This window comes from Cryptomeria japonica, chromosome 3 (assembly GCF_030272615.1).
Source record: "Cryptomeria japonica chromosome 3, Sugi_1.0, whole genome shotgun sequence".
Classification (NCBI taxonomy): Eukaryota; Viridiplantae; Streptophyta; class Pinopsida; order Cupressales; family Cupressaceae; genus Cryptomeria; species Cryptomeria japonica.
This window is the reverse complement of record NC_081407.1, coordinates 947435536-947463218: the sequence shown is the minus strand read 5'-3', so window position 1 is coordinate 947463218 and position 27683 is coordinate 947435536. Positions and strand designations below refer to the sequence as shown.

At 37.8% G+C, this 27683-nt stretch overlaps 1 protein-coding gene across 3 annotated transcripts in view; it reads right to left on the bottom strand.

The window, feature by feature from the left end:
* The window catches only part of LOC131038950 (serine/threonine-protein kinase ATM), a 417584-nt gene that overhangs the window by 238886 nt on the left and 151015 nt on the right, over nucleotides 1–27683 (bottom strand). For all 3 annotated transcript variants that reach the window (XR_009104579.2, XM_057971562.2, XM_057971563.2), the window contains exons 31-41: nucleotides 24203–24322; nucleotides 21972–22160; nucleotides 13929–14050; nucleotides 13739–13808; nucleotides 13477–13604; nucleotides 12802–12943; nucleotides 12485–12631; nucleotides 12260–12358; nucleotides 12126–12172; nucleotides 11754–11949; nucleotides 11245–11466 (exon numbers count right to left, since the gene is read on the bottom strand). Coding sequence is in view for 2 of the 3 variants with exons in the window: in XM_057971562.2 (XP_057827545.2) it covers nucleotides 11245–11466; nucleotides 11754–11949; nucleotides 12126–12172; nucleotides 12260–12358; nucleotides 12485–12631; nucleotides 12802–12943; nucleotides 13477–13604; nucleotides 13739–13808; nucleotides 13929–14050; nucleotides 21972–22160; nucleotides 24203–24322 (1482 nt within the window). In the remaining variant the exon portion in view is untranslated. The remainder of the gene's footprint in view (nucleotides 1–11244; nucleotides 11467–11753; nucleotides 11950–12125; nucleotides 12173–12259; nucleotides 12359–12484; nucleotides 12632–12801; nucleotides 12944–13476; nucleotides 13605–13738; nucleotides 13809–13928; nucleotides 14051–21971; nucleotides 22161–24202; nucleotides 24323–27683) is intronic.

Sequence of the window (27683 nt, the reverse complement as noted above, 5' to 3'; positions counted from 1 at the left end):
AAGTCTCTATAGCCGCCTGGAACCGGATCAGGAAGTCACCTGTCAATGCGTTCTCCCCTTCGTAAAGTTCTCTCAGTCGGCTATCATCCCCCTCGATGCTATTGCCAATGGGCTGGCCCATTATCCTCCATAGGCCATTCGCGCTCCGTCGCTACCCAGATCTAGACGGCAACAACGCCAGATGTTTACCCCGTGGGGTGTGTTATTAATATTGCATATCAACAGTCAGATGATAACCACAGGATAGAATAGTAACTAGAAACTCAGAGCAATAATCATTCTCTGCATCAGTGTATCCAACAACAAGTACAAGAGCATGTATAAAGACACGGTCGAGGGTTGTGGTTACCACCCGTGGGGAACCGTCGTGCAACGGACAACTACCCTCGACGACACTAACATACTTAACCAACGTAGCTTCACAAGTAGTACAAAGCCCATTTTACGACCAACAAGTTGGAGTGCGGTTTATTTATAGAGCCTACCTTTCATGAGGAAGACAATGAGCACATTTCTTTTGTACAAAGCAATCAACCTTTTAGCACTTGGGATCCGACTATGCTAGCACCTCAGTATGATGAGGATCCTATATGAGATAAAATTCCTTCTAATGATGATCTTGAAACAAAATCTGATTTATCTTTGCATGGAGTTGACTTTGCGAATACGTTTAGTGACTATGATCATTTGGATCCATAGTTTACTGCTGAAAATGATAATGGAGATGCACAGGAGATTTGGGACAGCCTTGGAGACTCAGATGACAAGTATGATAGTTCTGATTTAGGCATTCATCATAGCAACACTTCTCTTGAATATGCCTAGAAGAGTCAATTTGTTGTGTTCATTGATAACCCATTGGTTGAGATGGGCGTTGAGAAGATAATTGACAATCCTCCTTCTGAGTTGGATGATGTAACAACTCTTGGTTGTAGCATTGCACTTGATGAAAATGGAAAGGTATGGGATCTATGAGAAGATTCAAAACTTAAGTTGGGCTATGGTTTTCAACTTGGTGATGATCTAAGTTCACTTTATGAGGTGATTGGTTACCCTCTTCAGAGACACCAGATGTGAAATCTACAAAAATTGGAGACAAATGAAGATTGCATAGGGAGTGATATGACACAAGGAGGCACCATTATTCCTTACACTTACCATTAATGTTTGGATTTGGCCACCCAAATTGGGTGTTTGAATATGGATTCATATATACATGGTTTTGGCTCCAAGTTTATTGATTCACTTTTGTAGATTTCAATCCAAGCTTTTCTTGTTCTTCAGTGGCTATCAAACCAGTGGAGAGGGAGACTGTTCGACAAGATGTTCACAGCTTCCAAGAATGCGAGTCAGACAATTACCAAAGAGTAACCTCATACAGAGATTACCCATGGCTGAACAGATTTAGATTTTCCTTAGTTATTTGCAACTTATTTGCAGGAGAGTTTTCGATAGTTTGTTTGCAGACGATCATCAAGTTCTAAGAGCCAAGCAACAGCTATTCCCTATAGTGTTGCAAGAAATGGTCTCAGCCAATAATCTTTATCCAACTAACTACCTTCTATTAAGTTAGTCTCAACATCTTACAATGCTTTTCCAAATCCTTTGATCCATTTCCCATTAACCTAGGGAGTTTCTTCCTATCACCATTTGGACTTGTCAGGGGAGTCATCATCCTTCACAGTCGATACATACCTTGTGCCTCAGACCTAGTTTGACTAATTTTCTCTTCACTTCCTAGTGCTTCACTTGCACTCACAACCACATACGAGTCCTCTACACATCCACCCTCAGCGTCCCTTGCACCTTGCTTACCTTCCTCCTCATTCATAGACTCTCTTCACCCCAAAGTCTTTGGTTCAGTGCCCCCTATTCTTAATTCTTTTGATATGGATAGTTGCTCTATGCTGTATAAATTATTCTCAAATATCTCAGCAACCTCACTCTCATGGTTTCCCCCTTCGTCCTCTTCATCGTATACCAACAATATGGACTAGTTACTCCCCATGAACTCAGTCTCAAAGTTTTCTTCTTTGTCCTCTTCATTTGATACTAATTGTACGTACAAGTCGCATGTTTGGTTGACAAGGTCTTTGTATGCTTCGTCTGAGAGTAGTAGTTGTCTTGCTAGTTCTACCCACTCGCTTGATATTTCCTCACCGTCATTGAAATTCTTCCTTTCCTCCCAACTATGACTTCAACTAATGCTGCAACTTTTGCTTCTCAACAAACGTGGACTTTCCCTCAATAATTCTTTGTTTTTCGCTTATGCAATTCTTCTAACTTCTCTTTGTCATTCACTGTGTTCTCTCAACCGTAGGCACCTTCTTACTGATCCTTAGGTGACTTCCTAACTATTGGCATACATCCTTTTTTTCAGTTGCACGGGCATTAATTATCAAGCGTGCATCTTCTAGTAGTGTCACGTTCTTCTTCCTCCCTATGGTTTCGTTCTTCGTATTGTTGTGGTATTTGTTGCCCACATTTCTCTCAATCCCCTTCCTCCCAAAGGTTTTGAAGGGCAATGAAGTTACATGCCAGCAACCTCAACAGTCCTCAAAGAAGATGGTCAACTTCGTCATTCAATATTAGGTTATCCCAGATGCTGCTCTAGAGAACCTCTCGTTGGAGAGCCTCCCTTCAAACATACAAGTTAACCGATGCTTCCCACAAATAAACCAAGTATTGTGTCAGTTCATCTTCTGTCATGTATTCCTTCTTTTCAGTTTCAATTACTTCTAGTTCTTCCACGAGTCAACCCATTACATTGCCATACTACCTATCTACGAATTATATTTTCTCAATTTGTATCTGCAATAGCACCAAATGTTTAATTGGGTATGGTTTTGTTGCTTAAAATGTAGAGTAAACGACAATGTAATTTACAGAATCATAGAACATCAAGTAGAGAGCATAGAACATCAAGTACAAATACAATTTCTAGAAAGAAGAGAATTTATTCCCTTAAACTGATGTGTTGATGTGTTTTTTATGCACATGTGAACACAGAATAAAATACCAAGGATCTTATCCTCTCTTGAACAAAGTTATTCGTATGCTGAAGATTTGCCTAAGGATCAACTGAAATAACTCCAAGGTTCTTATATGTAGGGTCTCTACGTGTGGATAAGCACAGTTGGTTTGATGTGATTATGGTAGAATCGCAAGGGGACTTACATTCGAATGCCTGAATGTTTGATTTGCTGGAACTTGATCATCTGATATTTCAATTGGGCGATGCTCTTTGTCCTAAACTAACTTGAATTGAAAAAATGGCAAAGGACGAAGGGTTGAGAGATTCTATTCTAATCCTAAGAATGTAGGAAGATGAGTGAATGATTAGATGGAATCCTACTAAGCGAGGTCTCACCATCAAAATGAACAATTTCACACAAGCTCAGTGCAATCTTCTAAGGACGTTTCAAAGATGTTCGAACCATTACCACCAAACATTGATCACCATTCAAGTTAATGCATAAACAATGAGTGTAGGATGATTTGAGGTTAGGCTCATTCGATGCTAGTTGACCACGCAGGGCGCCCTTACAATCAATAAGAGGCTAGTGGTTTGGACTAGGCAAATTCCACACGAGTGCATTCAACAATTTTTCTCCATTCAATCTAATTATCTACCATCTAAAATTGAAGATTCAACAAAAAACCACATATTGCAAGAAAGAACACATTTCACCTTAACTTCAATGAAAATGGAGTTCATTTACAATTTAGGCAACAATTTCTTGCCTTGTCCTCCTAATCTACTCTAATTGCTATTCTATTTGCTATTAATCATTAGCTATTCTAACCTCTATGAACTAACTATTAACCTTTACAAATGAATAGAGAGCTCCTTACATTTCAATGGCTATAATTGATTTACAATCAATGGCTAGGATTACAAGATAGAAACCCTAATTAGGGTTTGTTATAACAAACTCCTTTAGCCAATGATAAAATTACATTTCATGAGAATGGACCAATAGATGTCAGGCGTAGGTGCCTCGAAGTTTGTGTTATCAATGGTGAGTCAAGTACATTGAATCTGGACATGCTGAGGTGGAGCTATCTGACTGGAGGAACAGTGACTGGGATGCCACCTTGTCTTGCGTTTATGCTTGGTCAAGGAACATTGTATTTTTTTTATATTCAATGTGATGATGATGAGAAGCTAACTTTGATTAACTCTTCTGAAACTATCTGCTTCTTCAACATACCTTTGCACTGATTTTGGTTGATCCTCCTTCGTCCTTGATGTACCTGATGAATAGCGTACCTCCTTGACTCCCATGTGTTTGATGAGGCCTCCACACGGTCAAGTCACTCCTTCTCTGGTAGCATACTTCGCCTTGAAGTGCTTGTAAGATCCTTCTTCTCTGTCATCCTGTGATTTTTCCATGTGGTAAAATGAAGATCTTGAGGATAGTGTAATGTCCCCTAATCGGATTTGGTCTAATTTAACCATAATCAATCTATTTTCAAAATACTAATGACTTAATCTACCTTGATTAAGAATCAAGTCTATCTTACACGAGTCAAATTTGTGATATTTGATCTTTCTTTAATCTATCAAGTACTTGCTAACTTACCATATTAAATAACCAATCTTATTCTGATTCATATAAATCCTTTACGCATTTATTAATTATTATTTGTATAAATTATTGCATGATATTACAAAGTAACTTCTAAAGTATTATGTAACCTTAACTATTTTATTAATATCTATTATTATTAATACCTATATTTACACATCATTATATTACCCTTATTCTGATTTGAGTATATATATATGAACTAAATAGTATTATCAATTATTTATGGATTACTAGTATCCTTTTATATTATTACTATACAACTAAATAGTATTACCAATCATTTATGGATTTACTAGTAACCTTTTATATTATTGCTGTATACTTTTATATTATAGTAATGTGTTTAGGGGCTGATATTGGCAGACAGATCTGACGCATGTCAGATCTGGTCTGCCACTGGCTTGATATCCTTATTAAATATATTGCACTCTATGTTAATATTTTCATTAATATTAACTTCTGCATGGAAACATTATTTCATATGTATATATATTTTTAGATTCATATACTTTCATCTATTTTCAGATATTATTAATATTTGTATTATGGCCTGTAACCGCCTAGCTTAATATATATATTACTGCTTGTAACTGTATGTATTACCACTAAGGACGAGGATATTACTAGCTGTAACTTAATCATAGTTCAGATCTGATTATCATAGATTTTAGTATTTTTAAATCTCCCTTCCTATTTGATGATGCTCAAACACTTATTTATCTCTTGGCTGGCTTACATTAGATAGAATACCTAATATTTTTCTAATAGAGACATTATATATATATATATATATATATATATATATTCTTTCACTTATATTTCGTATATTATTATAAATCTTATTGATATTATCTCAGTCTATATATACAGATATACATCTGTAGGAATAGCTTATTAGTGCATGCCATGTTTTGGTCTATTACTCCTAACAGTATTCATTGTGCAATATGCAATATCATAAATAAACATTAATTCCAGGGGTAGGATACAGCATATCAATCTGCTGCTACCAATAATGTTGATATAAAGTAAGGACTGCCAATAAATCAATCCAACTGTTCTTATTATGATCGATCTATACTGCAGTTGATATTATTACCAAACCGCTGTCTTCTCCTTGATCGATGCCTTTACTTTTCCCGTCCTAACCTATTTTATAGTCTCAGATTGATAGAAAAGTTGTCTCTTCTAACCACACAACCCCCTAAAAGGTGACATCTCTTGATAATTACAATTTTATTTGTGAATCGCTGCCATAGGGATACCTTTTCATGACCGTTGCTAATTTGTGATTAGTATAACAATCACCGCCCCTTCATATAATTGTCTTTGTTAAATATAACCATCGTAGCAATTGGTCTTCATTATTAATACTATCTAGATTGCTGCCTTGTAATAAGACCACTGCTCTCTTTTAATGCATGTATTAATAATTAATGGTTGCAAAGGCAGACAGATCTGACGATCTGAAACTATGTGTTTGCTAATGGCTTAATCAATAGGATGTAGCCAATAGGAATTACCTTCAGGTATGATAAGTATTCATTGTTATGCCAATAAGGTTTTGCCTACGAGACCTTCATGAGTACTTGTGTGACATCAGTATTATGGTCACCGATTCAGTATGTTCTCCAGTTTTTATTCCTTGCTCATGGGAATGGGTGGATATCAATTCCTTGTCTTCACCACTTTATCTAGTCTCTATGTTTCATAGTTATCTTTACTCGAATGCACTCATCGGATATTTATTTTATTATTATTTATTTATATTACTTATATTATTATTATTTGATAAATATGAATTTAATATTAAGCAATATAAAATTTATATTAAATCTTATTTGTTATTAATAAATAATGATCATATATAACATAAATAATAATCATAACAAATAATAATAAACATTAATACTTATATATTAGAGGAAAATCATGAAGTCTCATAAATGAGATGATTTTCCAATATTATTAAATGTTTTAATTATCGTATTTATTTAATCACAATAATCCAAAAGAGGGGTTATGACAGATAGCTTGCAACTCCTTGAACACTTGAAGTCTTCCAACACTTTAGAAGCACGTTGAGTTCTCCTCCATGCATTTGAAGTGTCTTTAATGATGATGGAACTTGAATAGGCCGTCGTTGTCTGTTCTTCCTTCTAGTCCGGTCTTGTTGATCTGCAAAACAAACAAAAGATGATTAAGAATACATGATATATATTGATTCTAACATGGCATTTCTTACCTTAAATCATCAATAAGAAGATATTTGAATCAAGTTCCCTTGAAGCTTGTTGGAAATGTACCTCGAATTAACTTGACTTGTGTTCAAACTGATCAGAGTAACCTATCCTGATGCAGCCCTCTTCTTGTGATCGGCTATCGGGTGAGCAAGTTGAGAAGATCCGACAATGATCGCTAGGTCGCGATGGGAAGTTGCTCGTTAGACTTTTCATCGCGACCCAGCGACAAGGAAGAACTTCATTCTGGGCAGTTAGTGAGGCCATGCTAAGGTGGCAGGGTAGGGACTCCAGAGCCAATCAAGAAGTGACACGCGGCATAAGTGAGCGGCCCAGGTGAGATAAGGGTTGTGCAAATCAAGAAGATCCAACGATAGATCCGAGGAAGATCAAAGGTGGAGTAAAATTCCGGAACTATCAGCGACTGTCACTGTACTGAGGTTGTGAGGTGCCCGAAACATTATCTCTTGCGACGTGGCGACCAAGTGGCGGGACCCGATAGGAGAGCGGCTAAGGCGAGTTAAAGGCCGAGCAGATCGCAGATGATCGAACGGCGATCACAAAAGATCCGACGGTGGTTGCTAGGTCGCAATGGGAAAGTGCTCGTTAGATTTTTCATCGCAACCCAGCGACAAAGAAGAACTTCATTCCGAGCGGTTAGTGAGGTCGTGCTAAGGTGGCAGGGCAGGGACCCCAAAGCCAATCAGGGGGTGCCACGTGGTGGAGCGCACAAAGAGATCAAGGAAGATCGGACGATCGAGATAGCTGTTTGGTTGTCTTGCCGATGATTTGATGAGGTCGCCTTTGGCAATCGGGTTTGATATCGGAGATCAAGTTCAAAAGGTAAACACTTGGACACTAAAGATGGTCTTGTCAGTGTATATGAATACGAACCGACTCGACTTCTTGGTGCATGTGGGATATTGTGTTTCACATGAATGCAGACCAACGCAGACGGTTAGACTTCAAACCGTTGGTTCAGTTGCTCAGATGAACTCTCAACAATCTTATATATGAAGCCATTGGATAACTATGGTGAAAAAAAAAACTGATAGCGTGCGTCGATTGTAGTGTCCAGTTCGTGAGAATCTGAGAACGAATACCTGTAGTTGCAAACTGAAACTTTATTGTAAATTCATTTACTGGAAATAAAGTGTTTCAACTGTTGGTGGTAGGTTTTTTCCCGAAAGGGCTTTCCCTTGTAATTCTTGGTGTTTTGTCTCTGTGTAGATTCTATGTGTTTTGTCTATGTTATTCTTAACATTCTGTAAAAGTTTTAAACTGCATTCTTGTATGATTTCCCCTGTTAATTAACATTAGGAAGGCGTTTCTGCACTGTGCTTTCCTTACAAAGCTAGGAGGAAAAGACACACTTTTAGAAGAAATTTGCTTTTGTACCTTAGAGAGGGTCAGTAGCGAATTTGACATTTGTGTTCAAATTCATCAAGTTTACTCATTTCTACTAGCTCAAACCATGATTATAGGTCCTTAAGGCTTGGATGAGGTTGTTCTTTATGCAAGGTTCTTGAACCAAGGATTCCACCCAAACTAGAGGTGAGATGTAAATTTTGAAAGAATTCGCTCCTGTACCTTTGGAAGGGTCAGGAGCGAATTTGATCCTCTAAGCTCAATTCATACTCCTTTTCACTTAGCCTTGTCTTAGACTTGACCTTTCAATCCCTCTCTCCTGAAGATATCATTGATTTGACCCCCAAAAAGGCCTGAAAGAAGGATTTCGCTTTGGATCTTGGCCAAGGACAAGACCTATAATGAAATTCGCTCTAGACCCTTTGGAAGGGTCAAGAGCGAAATTGGCATTTTTGGATAAATTCTTCACATTTTGTGACCACAACTCACTCAAATGCATGCCTAAGAATGCTTCTAAGTTCAATCCACCTCAATCAACGCTAGGCTTGACACAAAATTGGGAGCAAAAGAGGTTTCAAGAAAATTCGCTCTGGACCCTTTGGCAGGGTCAGGAGCGAAATTTGTGATTTAGCCTCTATTCTATCATTTCCTTTGCTCCAAATCACTTATCAAGGCAATACTTAACAATTCTCTCCCAACAATGCCTTAGGAATCAAGATCTTGATCTCAACAAGGAGCAAAATATAGTTTTTAGGAAATTTCGCTCTGGACCCTTTGGAAGGGTCAGGAGTGAAATTTATCTTTAGGCTCAATTCACACTTTTTTTCCTCTCAACTCACCTCAAACTTGACTTATCAAATCTCCTCTTACCATAATCAAGTCAATTCGCCATCTATTTATCTTAAAACAAGGTCCTTCTAGTGCATTACGCAAAATAGAGAGTCTTGCTAGGAATTTCGCTCTGGACCCTTTGGAAGGCTCAGGAGCGAAATTTACATTTTGCTTGATTTTCCTTCACAAAACTCCATTTCTCATCCTTTAATCATTAGAAACAAGTCTTTTGCCTTCAGAATTGCTTGGGAATGAGTTAGTTTGTAGGTTTGAGCAAGATATAATGTTTTATGAAGAAATTCGCTCTCGACCCTTTGGAAGGGTCAAGAGTGAATTTGCTCAATTAGGCTCAATTCTCATCCTTTTTCGCTCATCTTTTCTTTAGACTTGATCCTTGATCCTTTTCTCTGCCATGCATGACCACCATTCAATGTTCCTAGTGAAGAAATAAGCTATTAGGAGGATTCCGCTCTGGACCCTTTGGAAGGGTCAGGAGCTTAAAAAAAATTCGCTTTGGACCCTTTGGAAGGGTCAGGAGTGAAATTTGCAATTATGCTCAAATCCTTCACTTTTCATCACTTCACTTTGTTTCACACCTCAATACTCTCTCAACCACCCCATAGGGATAAGGTTTATCAGGCAAATTAGGACCAAGAAGGGAGATATAAGGAAATTCGCTCTGGACCCTTTGGAAGGGTCAGGAGCGAAAATTGACATGTTAGTCTCTCCGTCAGGATTCATATATGGAATAGAAAATTTAAGTAAAAGAAAGCTTATACTTTAAGTTATATTCCATATATATTGTCAGGATGTTTGAGAGTGGTTTCGGACCTCCAGGAGTTACAATGAAAAATCTAGTTTTTGGAGGATTCTTCAATTTTCCAGACTTAGTCAAATTTCAGGATCAGGATGACATTCCAGACAGTCAAATTTCAGGATCCGGATGACATTCCAGATAGTCAAATTTCAGGATCCGGATGACATTCCAGACAGCCAAATTTCAGGACATTTGAGGACCAGGATGACATTCCAGACTTCTTAAGGTGAATTCGCTTTGTCCTTGATGTAAGGGATGGGACCTAGGAGGACATTATGCATTCAACCAAGGTTTGATTTAGCAACTTGAAGTGCGACCAGATAGTACACAAAAAACACCCTAGGAATGATCTAAATAACCCCTAATCACTCAATTGACCTGACCTCTTGAGGACATCCACCTGACTCAATCCCTTCAATGCAAAGGCTAAGGCACTAAAACGACTAACAACAAAACCAAAAGGGCTAACCCCAGAAAGCAAAAAGTGGGGGTCCCCATTTGCAATGGGGCGATGTGTGAATACATCACAACAATATGCAATGTATACATGATAGAATGACAACCGGTCCTCAACACATACAAAATGAGCACATATATAGCAGTTCTCAGTTGGTTAAGATTACCAAATGTCAAAAACTGTCAACTGACAAACCACTCGTCGAGGACTAATAACACAATTAAATAACATAATTTACTTGCCAAGTAGCTGAATAATTTTTAAAAAAATTTCTAGTCTAGGCTGACTATATTTATTTATTAACATGCTCAACGTGCTCGACCGACTATAATGTCTAAGTCAAAATTTTAGCCTGGTAAGTTTTTGCAAAGTTTCGATTTTTTGAACTATGATCAAGAGCATATCCAAACATGAGGCTGTGATTTTCAGTGTGGAATTTGTAACTATCTTCTAAATTAAAAAAAAATCACTTTTATTCATAAAAAACATGTATTTCTCAATCCTTCTAACATTTATATTTTTTGCACAATGGAATGCCTATTATATTATAATGTTTTTATTCAAATGTGAGAAGATTAGAGACATAAGTCAAAATGCAAAACTAAAGTGAAAATAAAAATGAGTAAGCTGGTCAACATGCATTGACTCGATCTGCAATGAAAATGACCAACACTTCTCCACTAATTTCACCACCTTGATAACAGACATGAGCCATACTTTTTCCCTTCAAGAAGAAACTTGGTGAATAATCACAATCAATCAGCTTTCCATCTAATTTGAAAAGGTGGTAAATTTGCACCCATGGTGACTCCCTATGTCTCCATGTTGTCATTCTGCAATATCAATAAACCTTTTGCAAGATTTGAACCTAAAACTAGCTAGGGGAAATAAGAAAAGGAGTAAACTTGGACATTTATCAGCATTCAAACACCCTACCCGGAGACATTTTGCTGAGAGATCCACTATCTTCACTGAATCATCCAATATGTATTTCTGTAGATGTTTAACGATAGCTCTCACAAGCTCTTCACAGACACCCTCATTATGATTGATGCTCACATAAGTAGTGCCATTTTTTCCATCTAGCGAACAAAAGACATTTTCCTTGCAATCATTTGGCAAGTGAAAAACAACAGCATATGGATCACCAACACCAACCTGCATAGATAAAACTATATATCAGAACAAAATACATATAGCTGGCAGATGTGACGCTAAAACATTGTTTGTTGCACTACACTCGCAGAAGGTAGCAATAGAGAACTATTTTACTTGCAAATGATGTTCCCATGAAGTACTTACTGCTTAGCATCTAGTAAGATGGACAGTCAGATTTCAGAATTATTATGGTAAACAATCACAAACTATATGTATCTCTACAAGAAACCATTTCTATTGAACCTTCAATTGCAATTGGGTGTCATTTGGAATCAGATACAGCTCACCCTTGCAATAAAATCTGCCGCCAACTCTCTCATATCACTAGCATCATCATCATCACATAACTCAACTAGCCTCCACACAGCTGAGACTACACCAGGGTCACATGGCCATTCTCCATACTTGTGAGAATCCATATCGACTCCATCCTTTAAGATAATTATTTCCCTTGCTTGCAATTTACTGTGAAGTCTCTGCATACTGAGAATACATAGTTAATGAAGCATAAGCTGCAACAAGGAAGCTAAAAATTATATCCCAGATTTGGTGAAAAAGCATAGAAGAGACTTCTAATAAAAAATAAAATAAAAAATAAAAACTTTCAGCTCTCTAAGCAATCTACTGAATAGTTGACTGGTAATCTTAGCCAGATGTACCTCCTGAGACGTAACTCTTGAGGCAGACTTGATATACGTTCGACAAACTATCAAAGAAGAGGAGGATGGAACAATGTGAGAATAAAAATATGTATTGACTTCATATTCACAATTTTGAAATTTTAAGAATCAACCTTGATAAACTCATTAGCCGATGTCTGGCCAAAACAAAGCTCCTGATGGAAATTCCTTATGCATTGAAAGCACTCCAAATCAGGGAAAGGATCTAGTTCCTGATTTATGATATTTCAAAAACAGAATTAAGACAAATGTTTTTTATAGCAAAGCATGCACAATGCATATAACTGTCCATATATAAACTCCTAGATAGTAAAACACAAGAAGAAAACCCCACATACTCTAATATAATCATGAAATGAACGATCAGCATCCACTGTCAATCGATGAACCAACGCTAATAAACAACCAGACGAATTTAAACCACCATCTCCAGATTTACTAATATCAGAGCTAACACAGCATGCTACAAGTTTTGGTACAACCCACTGCAGCCAGAGACAGGTTCATAAGCAAAGCAGCAGTGTACATATTGGGTTTATCATCTATCCACTCATGAATAATATATAATTTCATGCTCATCAAACAAAAGCATTGTTGTCTCAATTAACCACATAAAAGCCAAAAAGCCAAACAACATAAGTGTTTTATAATGCACCTTAAGTTGATCACCCAATACATGAGAGATGTCCTTCAAAGGCAGCATTTGAAAAATGTCAAATAAAGATGACAGCAAATGACAGCATTGGTCTTGTAGCTGTTGGAATCTTAGCGATTGAAGTATAATGTGAAATAGGTAACTGCAAAGGTATTCAAACATCGTCACTTAGAATAACATCATTGTTGTTGAGATTCATATACAAACTAACAAAAAAATCACTTAATAATGATTTCAATATGCAGAACATAAAAGAGATCATACAACAAGAAATATTTGATGGCCAAGATGCCTTAACATCCTTTACACTCACAAGAGATTAAACCCCTATTGTAGAGAAACACCATACAATACTACTTATGGAAGAAATTACAAATGCTATATATCCATTGAAGATCCCAAACGAATAAAACTCTCCTCAAATACTTACTACAATGATATTAAGCTCCAATAGATAGCACTACATTAATAATAAAATGGAACAGGAAACCTCTAACCTCTACATGGGATAACTCATTAACTAATATAATTAATTACACAAGCTATAGGTTTCAAATCTTCACAGATAAAATTCTGTAACCAGTTAAGAAAACTACGAAGAACATTGCACCCACATACATGCATCTTAAAAATTTTAACAACTTCAGACAGTAATACAATAATACACCCCCTTACCGACAAGTGCTAGGAATAGAAGTTCTGTGCCTGATCACATCAATAAGGACACCAAGTCTAGCTAACATGTGGCAGCGGTGCCGTGGATGAATAGCTGAATCAATTTGATAATGTATCTGTAACAGAAACTGCATATGCAAATAGAAAGAGTGACCAAAACTCAGCAAATCAGTGAACAAAATTTAAAAGAACCAAACAAACTAAGAAAAATAATAAAATGTTAGAATACACCAAAAATTCACAAACTAAACAAAATAGTCACCATAAATACTCTATCAGGTCGGAAAATGTTAATCTTATCTACTACGCCACTGTAAGAAGCAAGCTGATCACTGAAAATGCTCACAAATGAAACAAAGGTATCAGATACCCAATAAAAAGTTAAACAGGTCATCAACATAAATGATAAAATAATGAGAAATTAAATAACAATATAAATTAAAGGTATATACGTTTCCAAAAAACCATCAACAACAGTTTGAATTGCCAAAACAATGGTATCTTTGGAAAAGTAAGGAAACTGAGGCTCAGATCCCGAATGACAAAGGTCAATCAATGAGCTCACTATTGCCATCTGCAAAACCAAATCTACAATTAGACACTTGTATGATTCTTTCAAAATAAATTGTAAGTCAAATTTATGACGCATAATCAAGATCCAAAATATTGTGTGTATTTTAAGCAGTGAGATGTACTGTCATCAAAATGTCTGTATAGTTTATATATAGTGGATGTAGAATTCAAAATAAAAACAAAGCATACACAATACATATATTTACCAGAATATTATAAAATCTGTCAATATTTAGTATATACAATCAATAATCTGAATTTGATGAGCTGTTAGGAAGAAAGTAGAAACACATATTGTAACTTGGGATCTTAACAGCTCGATTAGTGTACACTCCACTGCCTCAATGAGTGCTTTTGATAAATAATATAATAAAGTGAATGACTTGCACAAGGATTACAGGTAAGTATGGTACATCACCCATTAGCATCCTTAGACAAAAGTATACTCAAAGGACTCAAACTTGGAAACATATGTCACATCATACAAAGGCACTACTTGTGGAGGATGGTTTTCTGGCACCTTAACAAAGATACTTCCCGATCTCCGGTAAGATTATCATTAAGATTGATTAGGGATTAGAGCTGGCTATGTTGATTATTCCTTGTATGATGTATGCTAATTGTTCCCTAGAACTAACAAATGCATAATAAAATATAATAAGCATGATGAGATGTGTTTAATTATTGGAAAATAGGCCATCTCCTAATAGAGGACATTACAAACATCAAGAAGGATTACTAGGAAGATGACGAAGAACATTCAAGGAGATGAAGCAATTTGGGAATATGAACCATCACAATCAGTCAAAAGGCTAGATGATGTTGAGTATCAAGAGATATTGCTAGAAATGCAAAAGGAATGAAAGTTTACAAGATGTACCTGTTGAGGTGGCATCCACTTAACTCAACCAATCAAATAATTCAAGGTCAACATATCCAAATTCATTGAACCTGACTCATCAATGAGTGGACATGTGGATGCATTGAATGCAGTGTCATCATCTACTCATTGTAAATTGTGCCATTAAGACTATGTTAAATTTCATTGCTCCTTTTCCCTAAAAGGATGTACATTCAAAGTGTTGTGTTTTTCTCATTCAAGGACATTAAATGTAATGAGGTGGTTGTTGTAACTACCCCAATTAGGGTTTACTTTGAATTATCTTGCCCATTGATTTGAAATCAATCTGGGCCCTTCATTTGTAAAGGTTAATAGTTGATAGAATTAGCAAGTAGAAGTAATAGGAGCAGAGTTATGTGAAATTGTTGCTGAAAAACTGCCAGAATAAATGCAAACTCATTGAAACGTGGTGAGAACTTGTGTTGTTTTGGGATGTTAGCATCCTACTTCTCAATTAGTTTAAGATTTGTTTACATCAAGTTGCATATATGAATGGAAGATATTGTTGTTGATTCATGGTGAAACCTATATGTTCATACCGTTTTAAATTTGTTGATTGCAACTTGCAATGCATGGTTAGTATGAACTCATTTTGAAAGCTTAACTTCAATTACTTTATGCTCATTGATTCACATGCTTATGGTGTTGATGTGTATAAGTGATTTGAAAATCATTCGCATATCCCTTGAAGATTGCATCATCTTTGTGTAGTTGTCTCCTCATGGCGAAGCAAAGCTTGGTTTGGTTTCACTATGTCGTCAATAGTTTATTGCATTGTTAGAAGTAGATTAGATTCTTAAACCTTATCCTCTTTGCCTTTTATTTCAAAAGATCTTTCATAGAATTAGTTGGAGAGACCTATTTCAAAAAATTATATGTTATTCAAAGGAAAACAATTGATAAAATCCCAAACAATTGTGTAAGTCCCTTTGTGAGAACAACAAATAACATATTTTCACTGTCTATCCATTGCAAAGTCACATTGTAAACCTTGGGGTTATAGTTAGAATAATAATTTCTTATATTGTTAATGGTAAACTTAGGTTGTTAGATTTCATTAATGTATCTACAGTATTAGGTAGATAGAGGTAGGTAATATCATTAATTTCTACAGTGCTTTGTCATTTCTATACGTTGTAACATTCTCTCAGTTAATGAATAGAGAGTTTTTTACCAGTTCATTTTTCCTTAACATGGTATCAGAGCACCAAGCATAAAAAAAATTCGAAATTTTTCAAAACCCCATCTAGGATTTTTCGTCACTTTTTTCAGTGCTTGTGCAAATCGCGTTCGAGGGTTTTTCGCGTCCATTTTGAACCTGTAGCTCGCCCGATCTTCTGTGTTTACTGTCGGCATTTTTTTTTCTAGCGCGTTTTTTTTCGTGTTCTTAGTGCGTCTGAAATCGCACCAATATTCTACAAAAATTGTGTGATTTCATTTTTTACGGCAACGTCAAATCTCCACGCGAGTTTTTTTTTGCGAGTCTATCTGTCGATGAAGCCATTTTTGGCATGAGTTCTCTACATTTTTTTGTGCTGGAATTTTTCCAAGTCTGGAACCCGAGTTTCGCAATTTTTCTGTGTTTGGTGCTCGCGATTTTGTGTCGTGTTTTTTGCGGATTTCATCTTCTGCACGCACGAAAAAGGGTTTTTCACGAACCCTCTGTGATGTTTCTACGCCTAGGGTTTTTCGTACAATCTCTCTCAAAAATCTGCATCTTAGGTTTTTCTTAATCTTTTCCAAGTACCTGTCTGTTTTTTCTGGGTCCTTTTTTTTCGCGGCTAGGGTTTTTGCACATTTGCTTAGGGTTTTGACCCTCTGTTTCAAGGCAGAATTTTATTTTGATTGCAGATTCTTGGTGGGTTTTTCGAAACCTCAACTAGGTTGTCATTCAATTTTTTTGGGTCTTCTGAATTTTTTTCCTTGAAAACCGTGCTAGGGTTTCAGTTTCTGCCTTACAATTTGACTTGCAGAATTTGTTTCTAAAAACCCTCATGCTCATCAAACTCTCTGTTACCAATGAGTAGCTACCTCGAGTACCATCCGGCAAAACTGCGAAGGAAATATGGAATCATTTGAAGAGTCTCCATGAAACCTCTGAAATGAGCAGAGCGTTCTTTCTTAAGAATATGCTCTTCACGATAATGATGGATGAGAAAACCTCTCTTCAGGAGCATCTAACAAAGATCAAGGATATTTGCGACCAGCTCGAAGCTAGTGGTTGAAAAATGGAGGAAGATGATATGGTGATCATTACTCTGAAGAGTCTCCCACGCTCGTATGAGCATTTCATCGCAACATTCAATATCACTTCCATTGACATCAATTTGAAGTTTTCCGATCTTTGTAACAAGCTTTTACAGCAAGATCGGTGGTGCCAACAGTTTGGAAGCAGTACCAGTTCCACCTCCACCGAGAAAAAGTTCTCTACCAAATCTTTTGCGAAGAACAAAGGGAAGGCTCAATCTTCTCAGCCGAAAGGCTTTGGTTCCTCTCAGGACAGCAAGAAGAAGAAGAATGTTCAATGCAATTATTGTCATAAGATTGGTCACATGAAGGCTGAGTGTCGAATTCGTTTGGCTTCTGAACAGAAGAAGCAAGGAGGGTCTCAACAGAAAGCAAATGTCGCCGAACACTCCGAGCATAAAGAATCTGCTTTCTATGCTTTTATGGCCAAAAGAACAGCAAATCCAGTACACTCTTCTGCTTGGTATATTGATTTAGGATCTTCACGGCATTTTACTCATCGTCGAGATTGGTTCAACGAAATTTGAACCATTCTCGAATTCAGTAATCTTTGGAGGGGAAGAGTACACAATTGTTGGTAAGGGCACTGTCCAGATTCACTCAGGAGATAGAAATATATTTTTTCTTGATGTCTACTATGTTCTAGGCATGGAACATAATCTCCTCTCCATCAGTCGATCATGAGGCATTCTCCTCAATTAGATGTTGTATTCAGTTCGTCCATCTGCAGCATTGTTGGTAGGGAGACTCGTACTACAATCGCTATGGGACTTGAGGATCATGGTCCGTATAGACTTGCTGATTTCGGTGATTCTCAGGAGCACGCTTTGATTGCTCAGAGTACATCCATCAGAACACTTTGGCATCAACGTTATGGGCACTTAAACGTCTATTATCTCTCTCAGTTATATCCGGAGGGTTTGGTTACCGATCTACTTGAGATCCAACTCAAAATCATGGAGTTTGTGGAGCTTGTCAAGCAGGGAAGCAGCATCGGACACCATTCTCGGATGGTGATTCTTGGGGAGCCTCCAAGATCCTTCGGTTGCTTCACGCTGATGTATGTGGGCCAATGAACACTCCATCTATTACTGGTCGCAGGTACTTCTTGTTATTTGTTGACGATTTCAGTCGTAAAATATGAGTGTATTTTCTGAAAAATAAATCAGATGTCTTCAGTACATTTCAGCAATTTAAGGCCTTAGTTGAGAAAGAATCCGATTCTCAGATTGTCACTCTAAGGTCAGATAATGGGGGGGAGTTTTGTTCCAATGACTTATCTACATTTGGTGCTACACATGGCATTAAGCGCCAACTCACCACACCATACACCCCTCAGCAGAATGGTGTAGTTGAACATAGGAATCGCACCATTACTGAAATGGCTCGCTCTATGATAGAGCATCGCAATGTTCCTAAGAAATACTGGGCTGAAGCAATTTACACTACAGTCTACCTTTTGAATCAGTCACCTACAGATGTCCTCAAGAAGATGACTCCTGAAGAAGCCTGGTCAGGACGCAAGCCTAAAGTGGGTCATTTGAAAGTATTTGGTTCTACAACTCATGTATGGATTCCGAACGCCAAGCGTGCTAAGCTGGATTCAAAGAGCCAAACACTTATGTTTACTAGTCACAACGACAACCACAAGGCCTACAAGTTGATTGATGTGGAGATAGATCATCTCATTTTCAGTCGTGATGTTGTGGTTGATGAGACTACTAGTCCATTTATGCCTTCTACTACTCCTAGTCCTACGACTCCGTCTATGCAAACTCCTGATATTGGTGTTCGTCTTCCTCTTGGTTCCCATGATGGAAGGGCTTCAGAGCATTCTGACTCTGAAAATGAGGAATCTACCGATCCAGCACCACCTGATTTTCCACAAGATTCGCATCCAGATGACTTTCTTCCGGAAATCCCAGGGGATGTTGTTTATACAATGCCAGATGGTGGTACTTCTACCCTTGGACCTAAATGGTGGGCCAAGACTATAGGAGATCTTCATGATGATGAGCTTCTTGAGAATAGATCAGTTCGCCGCATGAGAAAGCAGCAAAATACAGTCAACCTTACACTTATGGCCAACATCCACAGCATCCATGAGCCCCAAACGTATTCCGAGCCTAGAGGCATTCCTGAGTGGGAAAAGGCTATGGAGACAGAATACCATAGTCTTCTAAAGAATAACACTTGGGTTCTTTCTGATTTGCCTCCTGGGAAGAAACCTATCAGCTGTAAATGGCTTTACAAAGTCAAGTATCATGCAGATGGTACTTTGGATAAGTACAAGGCCAAATTGGTTGCTTGGGGTCTTACACAACAGGAGGGCATTGACTACGAGGAGACTTTTGCTCCTATTGCCAAGATGAGTACAATTCGTCTTCTTCTTGCCATTGCAGCTCAGTTTGGATGGAAACTTCATCACATGGATGTTAAGAGTGCATTCCTCAATGGTGACTTGCAAGAAGAAGTTTGTATGACTCAATATTCTGGCTTCAAGGTTCCTGGTAAGGAACATCAGGTTTGTAGATTGGTAAAAGCCCTCTATGGCCTGAAGCAATCCCCTCGGGCTTGGTACTTCAAGATTGACCAGTATTTGGTTGAACATGGTTTTCAGCGTAGTCCCTTTGACACTAATTTGTATGTCAAATTGTCTAGTGATGATATCCTTTTTCTTGTTCTGTACGTCGATGACTTGATCATTACTGGCAATTCAGCACATTTGATTACAGCCATCAAACAGAACTTGTGCTAAGCTTTTGACATGACAAATTTGGGGCTTCTTCATTATTGCTTACGTGTTGAAGTCTGGCAGACTGATGACAGTATCTTTATTTCACAGTCCAAGTATGCCTGCAATTTGCTTGACAAGTTTCGAATGCAGGATTGTAAACTTGCTTCCACACCTATGGAGAAAGGGCTGAAGTTATCAGCCAAGTCTGATTTACCTGCAGTAGATGAAACCGAATTCAGGCAACTAGTAGGCACCCTCATCTACCTCACAGCCACTAGACCTGACATCTGTTTTGCTGTCAGCAACATCTCTCGCTTCATGACGGCCCCAAAAGCTGATCATTGGATTGCAGCGAAGCGAGTATTGCGATATGTGAAAGGCACTTCCGACTATGGCATTTTGTATAGCAGGTGCAACAATCCAAAGCTGATTGGTTATATTGACTCAAATTGGGCAAGATCAGTGGATGATAGAAAATCCACTTCTGGGTACGTATTCAGTTTGGGTACTGGTGTCGTCACTTGGAGCAGCAAGAAGCAACAGGCCGTGGCTCTTTCCTCGACCGAAGCCGAATACCGGGGAACAGTCAAGGCCGCATGTGAGGCAATTTGGCTCCGAAGGATGCTCTCTGACATGCAGATGCCACAGACAGGTCCTTCTCCCTTGTATACTGATAATCAAGGGGTGCTCAAACTGGCCAAAAATCCAATCTTCCATGAACGTACCAAGCATGTCGAGCTTCATTGTCATCACATCCGCAAGCTGGTAGAAGACGGATCAGTTCAATTGCAGTATGTTCCGACAACGGATCAGACTACGGATATTCTCACCAAGTCTCTGAGCCCAGATAAATTTGTAAAATTCAAGGGGCAACTAGGTGTTTTTGATAGATTGACCATTAAGGGAGGGTGTTACAATAATAATTTCTTATATTGTTAATGGTCAACTTAGGTTGTTAGATTTCATTAATGTATCTACAATATTAGGTAGATATAGGTAGGTAATACCATTAATTTCTACAGTGTTTTGCCATTTCTATATATTGTAACATTCTCTCAGTTAATGAATAGAGAGTTTTTTACCAGTTCATTTTTCCTAAACAGTTGCCTTATTTGATCATGTTGTTTAGCATTTGAGGTTTCCTTGTTCAAGAGAGGATAGAATACTTACTATTTTATTCTGTGTTAGTGAGTGTCACAAAACACTCATCATAATACCAATTTCATTTTTGTCCACTCCCCTTTCCTTCCGTTGCAAATTTGTCCAAATCGATCTTGAAAATATTCATAACTCAATTGATTAAGGTGATCAGATGTACTTCTTAGGTCATCAGACAAAAGAAGAGTTTAAGTCATACTTTTAACCTCATTAAGACAGAATTGAGTGAGGCAGACATAAAGAATCAGATTTAAAACACGATAAAAGGGCACAATGTGGCTCAGCAATGACTTAGGCATACTGGGTCCAAATAGACCAAAGAAAAGGTCCTAAAGTGACGATTACAATCACTAAAAGGACTGTATACCAGCTGCAACTGGAATGAAAATATCATCATGGAACTAAGCCACCCACAATTACTTGGCTACAGATGAAATCATTCTATATAAGAAAAAATAGCAGAACTGAGCATCCAAACAGAAGTTGAATCAGTTCTTCCATCTATTTGCATCAGAGATGTTTCAGATCTATTGTAGTTCACTTGCTGATCCGTTACCATAAACATATTATCCTCAGGCAAAGAGAAGGGTTGATGAATTGAGGAAAAAACTGAAGCTCTAATTCAGAGTTCTTCAGGTATCATTCCATAAATAATGATCTGTGGATTTTCTCCACAGATCAACTTGACCCATGGGAAATTCAAGTTTTCATTCTGTCTGTGGGGCTATAGTTCCCTTTCTTTTTATTTACCTGTATCAAAAAAGGGAGATCTTTCCTGATCCTGTTGCAATAAAGAAGTTTCGAAGATTCGAATAATCACCATCACTTTTAGCACAATCACTATGTTGCATACAACGATGAAAGTGTTTTATTACTCACCATCTGTTTCTTTATCAGAGCATCTCTCTCATCTTCTGACATCATTGTTACTCGCAGGATGAAGCCCTGAAGAACAGCTACAGCCTTCTCCTGATCACCTTTCTTGTTACCACAATGTAAAGGTAGGCATGCAGCAAAAATTGATGCAAAATGATGCTTTACTAAAGCTGCCACAGGTTCAGAAGCAACCTGAAGCAATCCAAAAACAACTAAATGTAAATTTCAAACTCTATAAGAATGCATATGACAAAGAGAAGAGGTAAAACAAAGTAGTTCATCAAACATTAAACATATGTTGCCTCAAAAAAGACATTTCAAGGTCACAAATACCATTCAAAATCTGGCCTTTTACTGGAAACTAACTGATGAAAGCCACATACTGTAATACTCAACTAGAGATTCTTTTTCAAACAACATTAGAGAACGATACTGGAGACTAACTGATGAAAGCCACATACTGTAATACTCAACTAGAGATACTTTTTCAAACAACATTAGAGAACGATTTCTACATAAATCACCCAAGACAATTTGGATGCAATAAATAAATTATCACTTAGAAAATATCTCAATATATCAGCTAAACTGTGGCACTCCTGACAAGTGGATGGTATTTTTCGCAGTGTGTCAAATTATCATGTTTCATCAAGAATCAACTGTGTAGTTTTTTCAGTCAAACTCACTGACCCATACTTAATGGTTGACACAAACCCATCTCTCATGAGCATGAATGGTCTACCTAACATTCATTGCATCTTGGTGATGCTCACAAAAGTGAAGCATCACAACTACCTAAGCGGTCGCCCATCTCAGTACCACTCCAACTCAACCACGCTAAGCCATGGTCTTTCCCCTCAGATTAAACCCACTTAGCTTGCTACCCCATTTTCTATATTTAAGAAGAGACAAGGCAGTACTCTCGTTTTTCCTATCTTTCTCATTTCATAAAGTCATCCTACATTCTTAAAGAAAAGATACTTCTGAAAATTAAACAAAAAAGGTATTTGCAAGTTGGAATGAATTAGCTTCATCAACTGTTCATTATCCTAGACAAATGCCTTCTTGCTACTGGGATTCAACTTTCTTCCAGACACATCAATCATTGAGCCTGTTGTTGCAATCAAAGTATCTCTAGTTGGCCAATAGAATGTTTCATTTTGTGAATAGAAATGCTTCATTACTTCACAGTTATATAATATGATTACAAACATTATGCACATTTTGTTGGTTTTTTAATGCAAGGGGGGGAGAAAAATATCAAGCATAGTATGTCATGAGATGCAGTTTGATTTGAATGTCGCACTTGCAGCCAATTATATGAATTCCTGATGTGTAACACGTTCAGTAGGGCCTTGCCAAGACCCAACACTTTATGATGGGAGGATGCTGAATTCTAATATATAGCTGATAGTCCTGCATTTAGACCCTATGTTAAATATTACACAATGCTATAGTTCCTTGTAATCTGTGCTTTCTTTTTACTTGATCTTTTGCATTACAATAAATTGTAGCCTTCTCAAGAAAATAACGGCACTTGAGATGAATAATTATAGTTTTGCATTGCATAACAGATACTTGAGAAGACTGTGGTTTAATCATACCAACCGTACCCTACAACAGCAATGAATATAATCAAGATTTCATGATGTAGTATCCTTGTCGCCTAGAGAACACGTATCTCCAATTTATAATATTTAACCAGGTAATTTACAGAAAACTAAAGAGCATAATTAGACCTGTGATCCTATCTATTAAGAAAGAAGGTGAAAGAACCACCTATTTTGAAAAGCATGCACAAGTTGAGACAAATAAATTGAAATTCACATCACATAGCAGATATTAGAGAAGCCCACAGCCTAGACTTAGCAACTGTTCCCTAGAACAGTGATGGACACTATCAGGATTGCATGGTGCAGAATCTTTAGTGGTCAAGAACACATATCTATATCTTATAGTCTTCACCTCGAGAATATCTAAAAAAGTACAAAACAAAACAGATCACTTGAGGAAGAATTCAAAAGAACTGCCAATTTTGAAAATCATACAGAGGTTACATTTTCTACAATGCATGTTGTCAAAAGTGCTTTGTACAATCAATGCAATGCCAGATGCATTTATTTTAAAGTCTCAATATCTTCTGCAAAGAATAAATGTAACTGGCAATAAAGTGCTGAACAAAACAAACTACTAAGAATAAAAGAGAAATGCATATAACAAACTATTCTCCTTACCATTGCAATCCAGTTTAAATCGGACTCGTTTCCTTTCAAAATCAATGGAGGAAGAAGCATTGGACAACAAAATTGTATAAAATCCTGTGGTTCTCCCTTAACAATGAAGAGATCCCTCATCTGAAACAGTCAAAAAAATAAGTGATGAAAGAGGTCAAAGTTGCATCTGCAGAACAACAGTTTAATGTCTGTATAAGAGACCATAAAAGTTAAATAATTCCAATAAAGTTGTATAGGACAAAAGACAAACATACAAACTTTCCAAACACCAGCAACATTAAGTTAATTCTTAAACACCAATGTGTTTATGTGCATGTGTTTATGTTAGTATCATAATAAGCAATTGTAGCGTGTTTGTGTGTGTGTTTAACCACATACCCAAGGGGGAAAAAAAATTGCCCATTCCCACGTACCAGGTTCTCGTACCCATACCAGTAACATAGGTTGGATGTTTTGTAATGTGTTTAAGTAGTCTATGAGGCTTCTCAGCTAGGCTTATATGAGACCAATGTATGACGTATGTATCTAATCCTGTGAATTAGATTGAGTGCTATTCTGAAAGTCATGGTGTATTTTTAATCTCCCATATTCTTTTGCTGATCCAACAACTGGTATTAGAGCCATGGTAACAAATAATGGACGGAGGTTGAATGCCTGGCAAGTTTTGTTGATTATAAGATGGCCTCAAATAAAAACCAAATGCTGCTGCTTCATTTTATATGGTCCTTGCAATTACCAGCATTTACTTGAGAGTGTGTGGTTTTCTCATTTCATTTGATTTTTAGCCACAAGTGTTCCTTCGTAGCATCTGTCACAATTCAATTATTTAAGTTGCCTGTACAGGTATGAGATCAGGTATGGGTACGCGGGATAGGAAATTTTTTCCTTGGGTGTGCACACACACACACACACAAAATAAAAATAACAATTAAAGAAATATATTGAATTGTAAAACTAATACATTTGATAGTATGATACTTCATCATTGATCAATGTCAAATGCCAAAATGGTAGTGATAAAGATAAATATTAAATGCCAATTGATAGTTCAGAATTTCAATATTAAGTCACATGCGATATAATATATATCAGCTGCCCTTCAAAATGCCAAAATGAGAAAAGTGAGTGAAGAGACAAAAATGATATCCGTATTGGGCAAAATGTTGCTTTCAGGGGTGTTTTAGGGTTTTTGGATGCAAAAAAAATGTTTTAAAATGTCTTTTTTGTTACTTTATGGCGCTCAACACCTTTGGGTACCGGTGGGTATGCCCAGGTATGCCCAGGTATGCACCCTAGGCGCACCCAAGTGTACCCCTGGGAAAACACGTACTGGGACGCATCCGGTACAAGTGTGGGGCAGGTTCTGGGCATACCCGATAACATAGTCAATTATCACATCTTCCTTGTGATCCATGGTGTTTCAGCAATGGGGATAGCAGGAGGCATATTTCGGAGGTGCCAGCCCAAGAACCAATGTAGTCCAAATTAATAAGTCAGCCAAAACCAGTGAACCACGGGGACGCGTCCACCCCCTTTTTGGGCGCGTCCCCCCGTCAGAAACGTCTCGGGGACGGGGGGACGGGGACGCGACGTCCCCCGCCGTCCCGCCACTGCCACCCAAACGCCGCCGGGACGCGGAGACGTCCCCGCGTCCCCGCGTCTCCCAGGGAGACGTGGAGACGTGGAGACGTCTCCTTGGGAGACGTTTGGGCGTCTCCCAAAGAGACATGGAGACGCCTCCACGTCTCCTTGGGAGACGTTTGGGCGTCTCCCTGTCCTTCAAGAGACGTGCAGACGTCTCTCCAAGGACGGGGAGACGCCCAGACGTCTCCTGTCGCCCCCACTTATATGCAATGTTTAAAATTAAAATTTTTTAAAAAAGTGAGTTTTTAAGTTTTTTGAGGGTTAAGGGGTAACTCTAATTGGACGTGGGCCAATAGAAAAATAACACCCGATGCCTTTAGAAAATAATAAAAGTATTTTTGGCCTCGCAGGGCGCTGCCCCTCGACCCCGCCCTGTATCGCGACAGGGAACACGCAAGGGGCGCTGCCCTTGACCCCAACTTGGGGGCGCTACCCCCAAACCCCCGTTGAAAAATATAGGGGGAAACCGCGCCGATAGAAGTAGGGAAAATCTAACCTCCGAGTTTGATTAGGCTCCATATAACAACACAACTTAGAAATCTTGGTATTTAGATTTAGTATTTCAAATTTCCTATAGTCTCATTTCAAATGTAATTCTTACACTGTAATACTGTCATACATCTTTTCAAAACTAGTTTTTCAAGTACTATATGTATATGTACAAGTATATGAGCACCACCACCCCGCCACCCCCCTGCCGCCGTCCCCCCCGCCGTCCCCCCACCGTCCCCAAATTTAGGCCCTTGGTCCCCCCGTCCCGGAAACGCGTTCCCCCCGTCCCCCCGTCCCCCCGTCCCCAACGCCCGTGGAACACTGGCCAAAACCAAGATTAAAATTAATCCACCAAGTAAAAACGAAAGTTACCAATGCAAAGCCCTGTAGTTCAAAACAAAATTCCAAATAAACCAATTTATTTGAGATATGTAAATCAATAAATTTTCTATAAAGGAAACTCTAGTTTTCTAAAATGTTGACCGTAGCAAAGTTTAGTGGGGCAAAGAGGAGGTTGGAAGACTCACTCCCATCTCAAGATAGCTTCTTGCTTAGAGCTTGGGTGTACTACTTGTTGTCACCCAAAATTGCACCCTAACTAAACCCAGATCAGTGTTTCAAAACAACAATGGGAATGATCTCTCAACTGTGGTACCTTGCTAACTTGAGATCAAACCTCTAGAATAGTTTGGCTCCATTCTAAGCCTAGATGCAAGTGTTGATCCAACTCAAAACTAAAACTTACTCCTACTCTGATGATTCACAAGGGAAAAGGGGGAAAAAAGACCATAGAAAAGAAAAAACAGTGATGCATCAAAACTTAGGTTCTAACTAAAAGCATAAGATAATCTTCAAAACTGAAAATGGACTACACAACTTCAATAAAACATCGTTAAGAGGTAAAATATAGAAAGAATACATCAACGAGAGGGGCAAGATGTCTAAAAATAGCTTTGAACAAACATAAAAGAGACTAAACCCATAGAATACAACTTAAACTCAGAAGATACACAATATTGCAGCCATACGACGCAAAAATTTAGTCTTTATTAATTAAAAGATTTAAACATACATTCACACTTCAAAGAACAGAAGATCTATTACAAAGAAGTGCATTTTTATATTTTGCTCTATATGTTGGAACATAGGACTCCCAAAAAAATGAGGACTCTTGGGTCCTTAATATCCCAAAAGAAAACACCCAAAACTGCTATGAAATCCATGTTGCAAAGAAAACCTAACCATCATCCTTATCAATGCTCTACAAAACAAGGTTCCTTTGAAATTTGATTTGATTGTCTAGAAACAAGGAAAGATCATCCTCTATACCTCTATCGTACTTTTT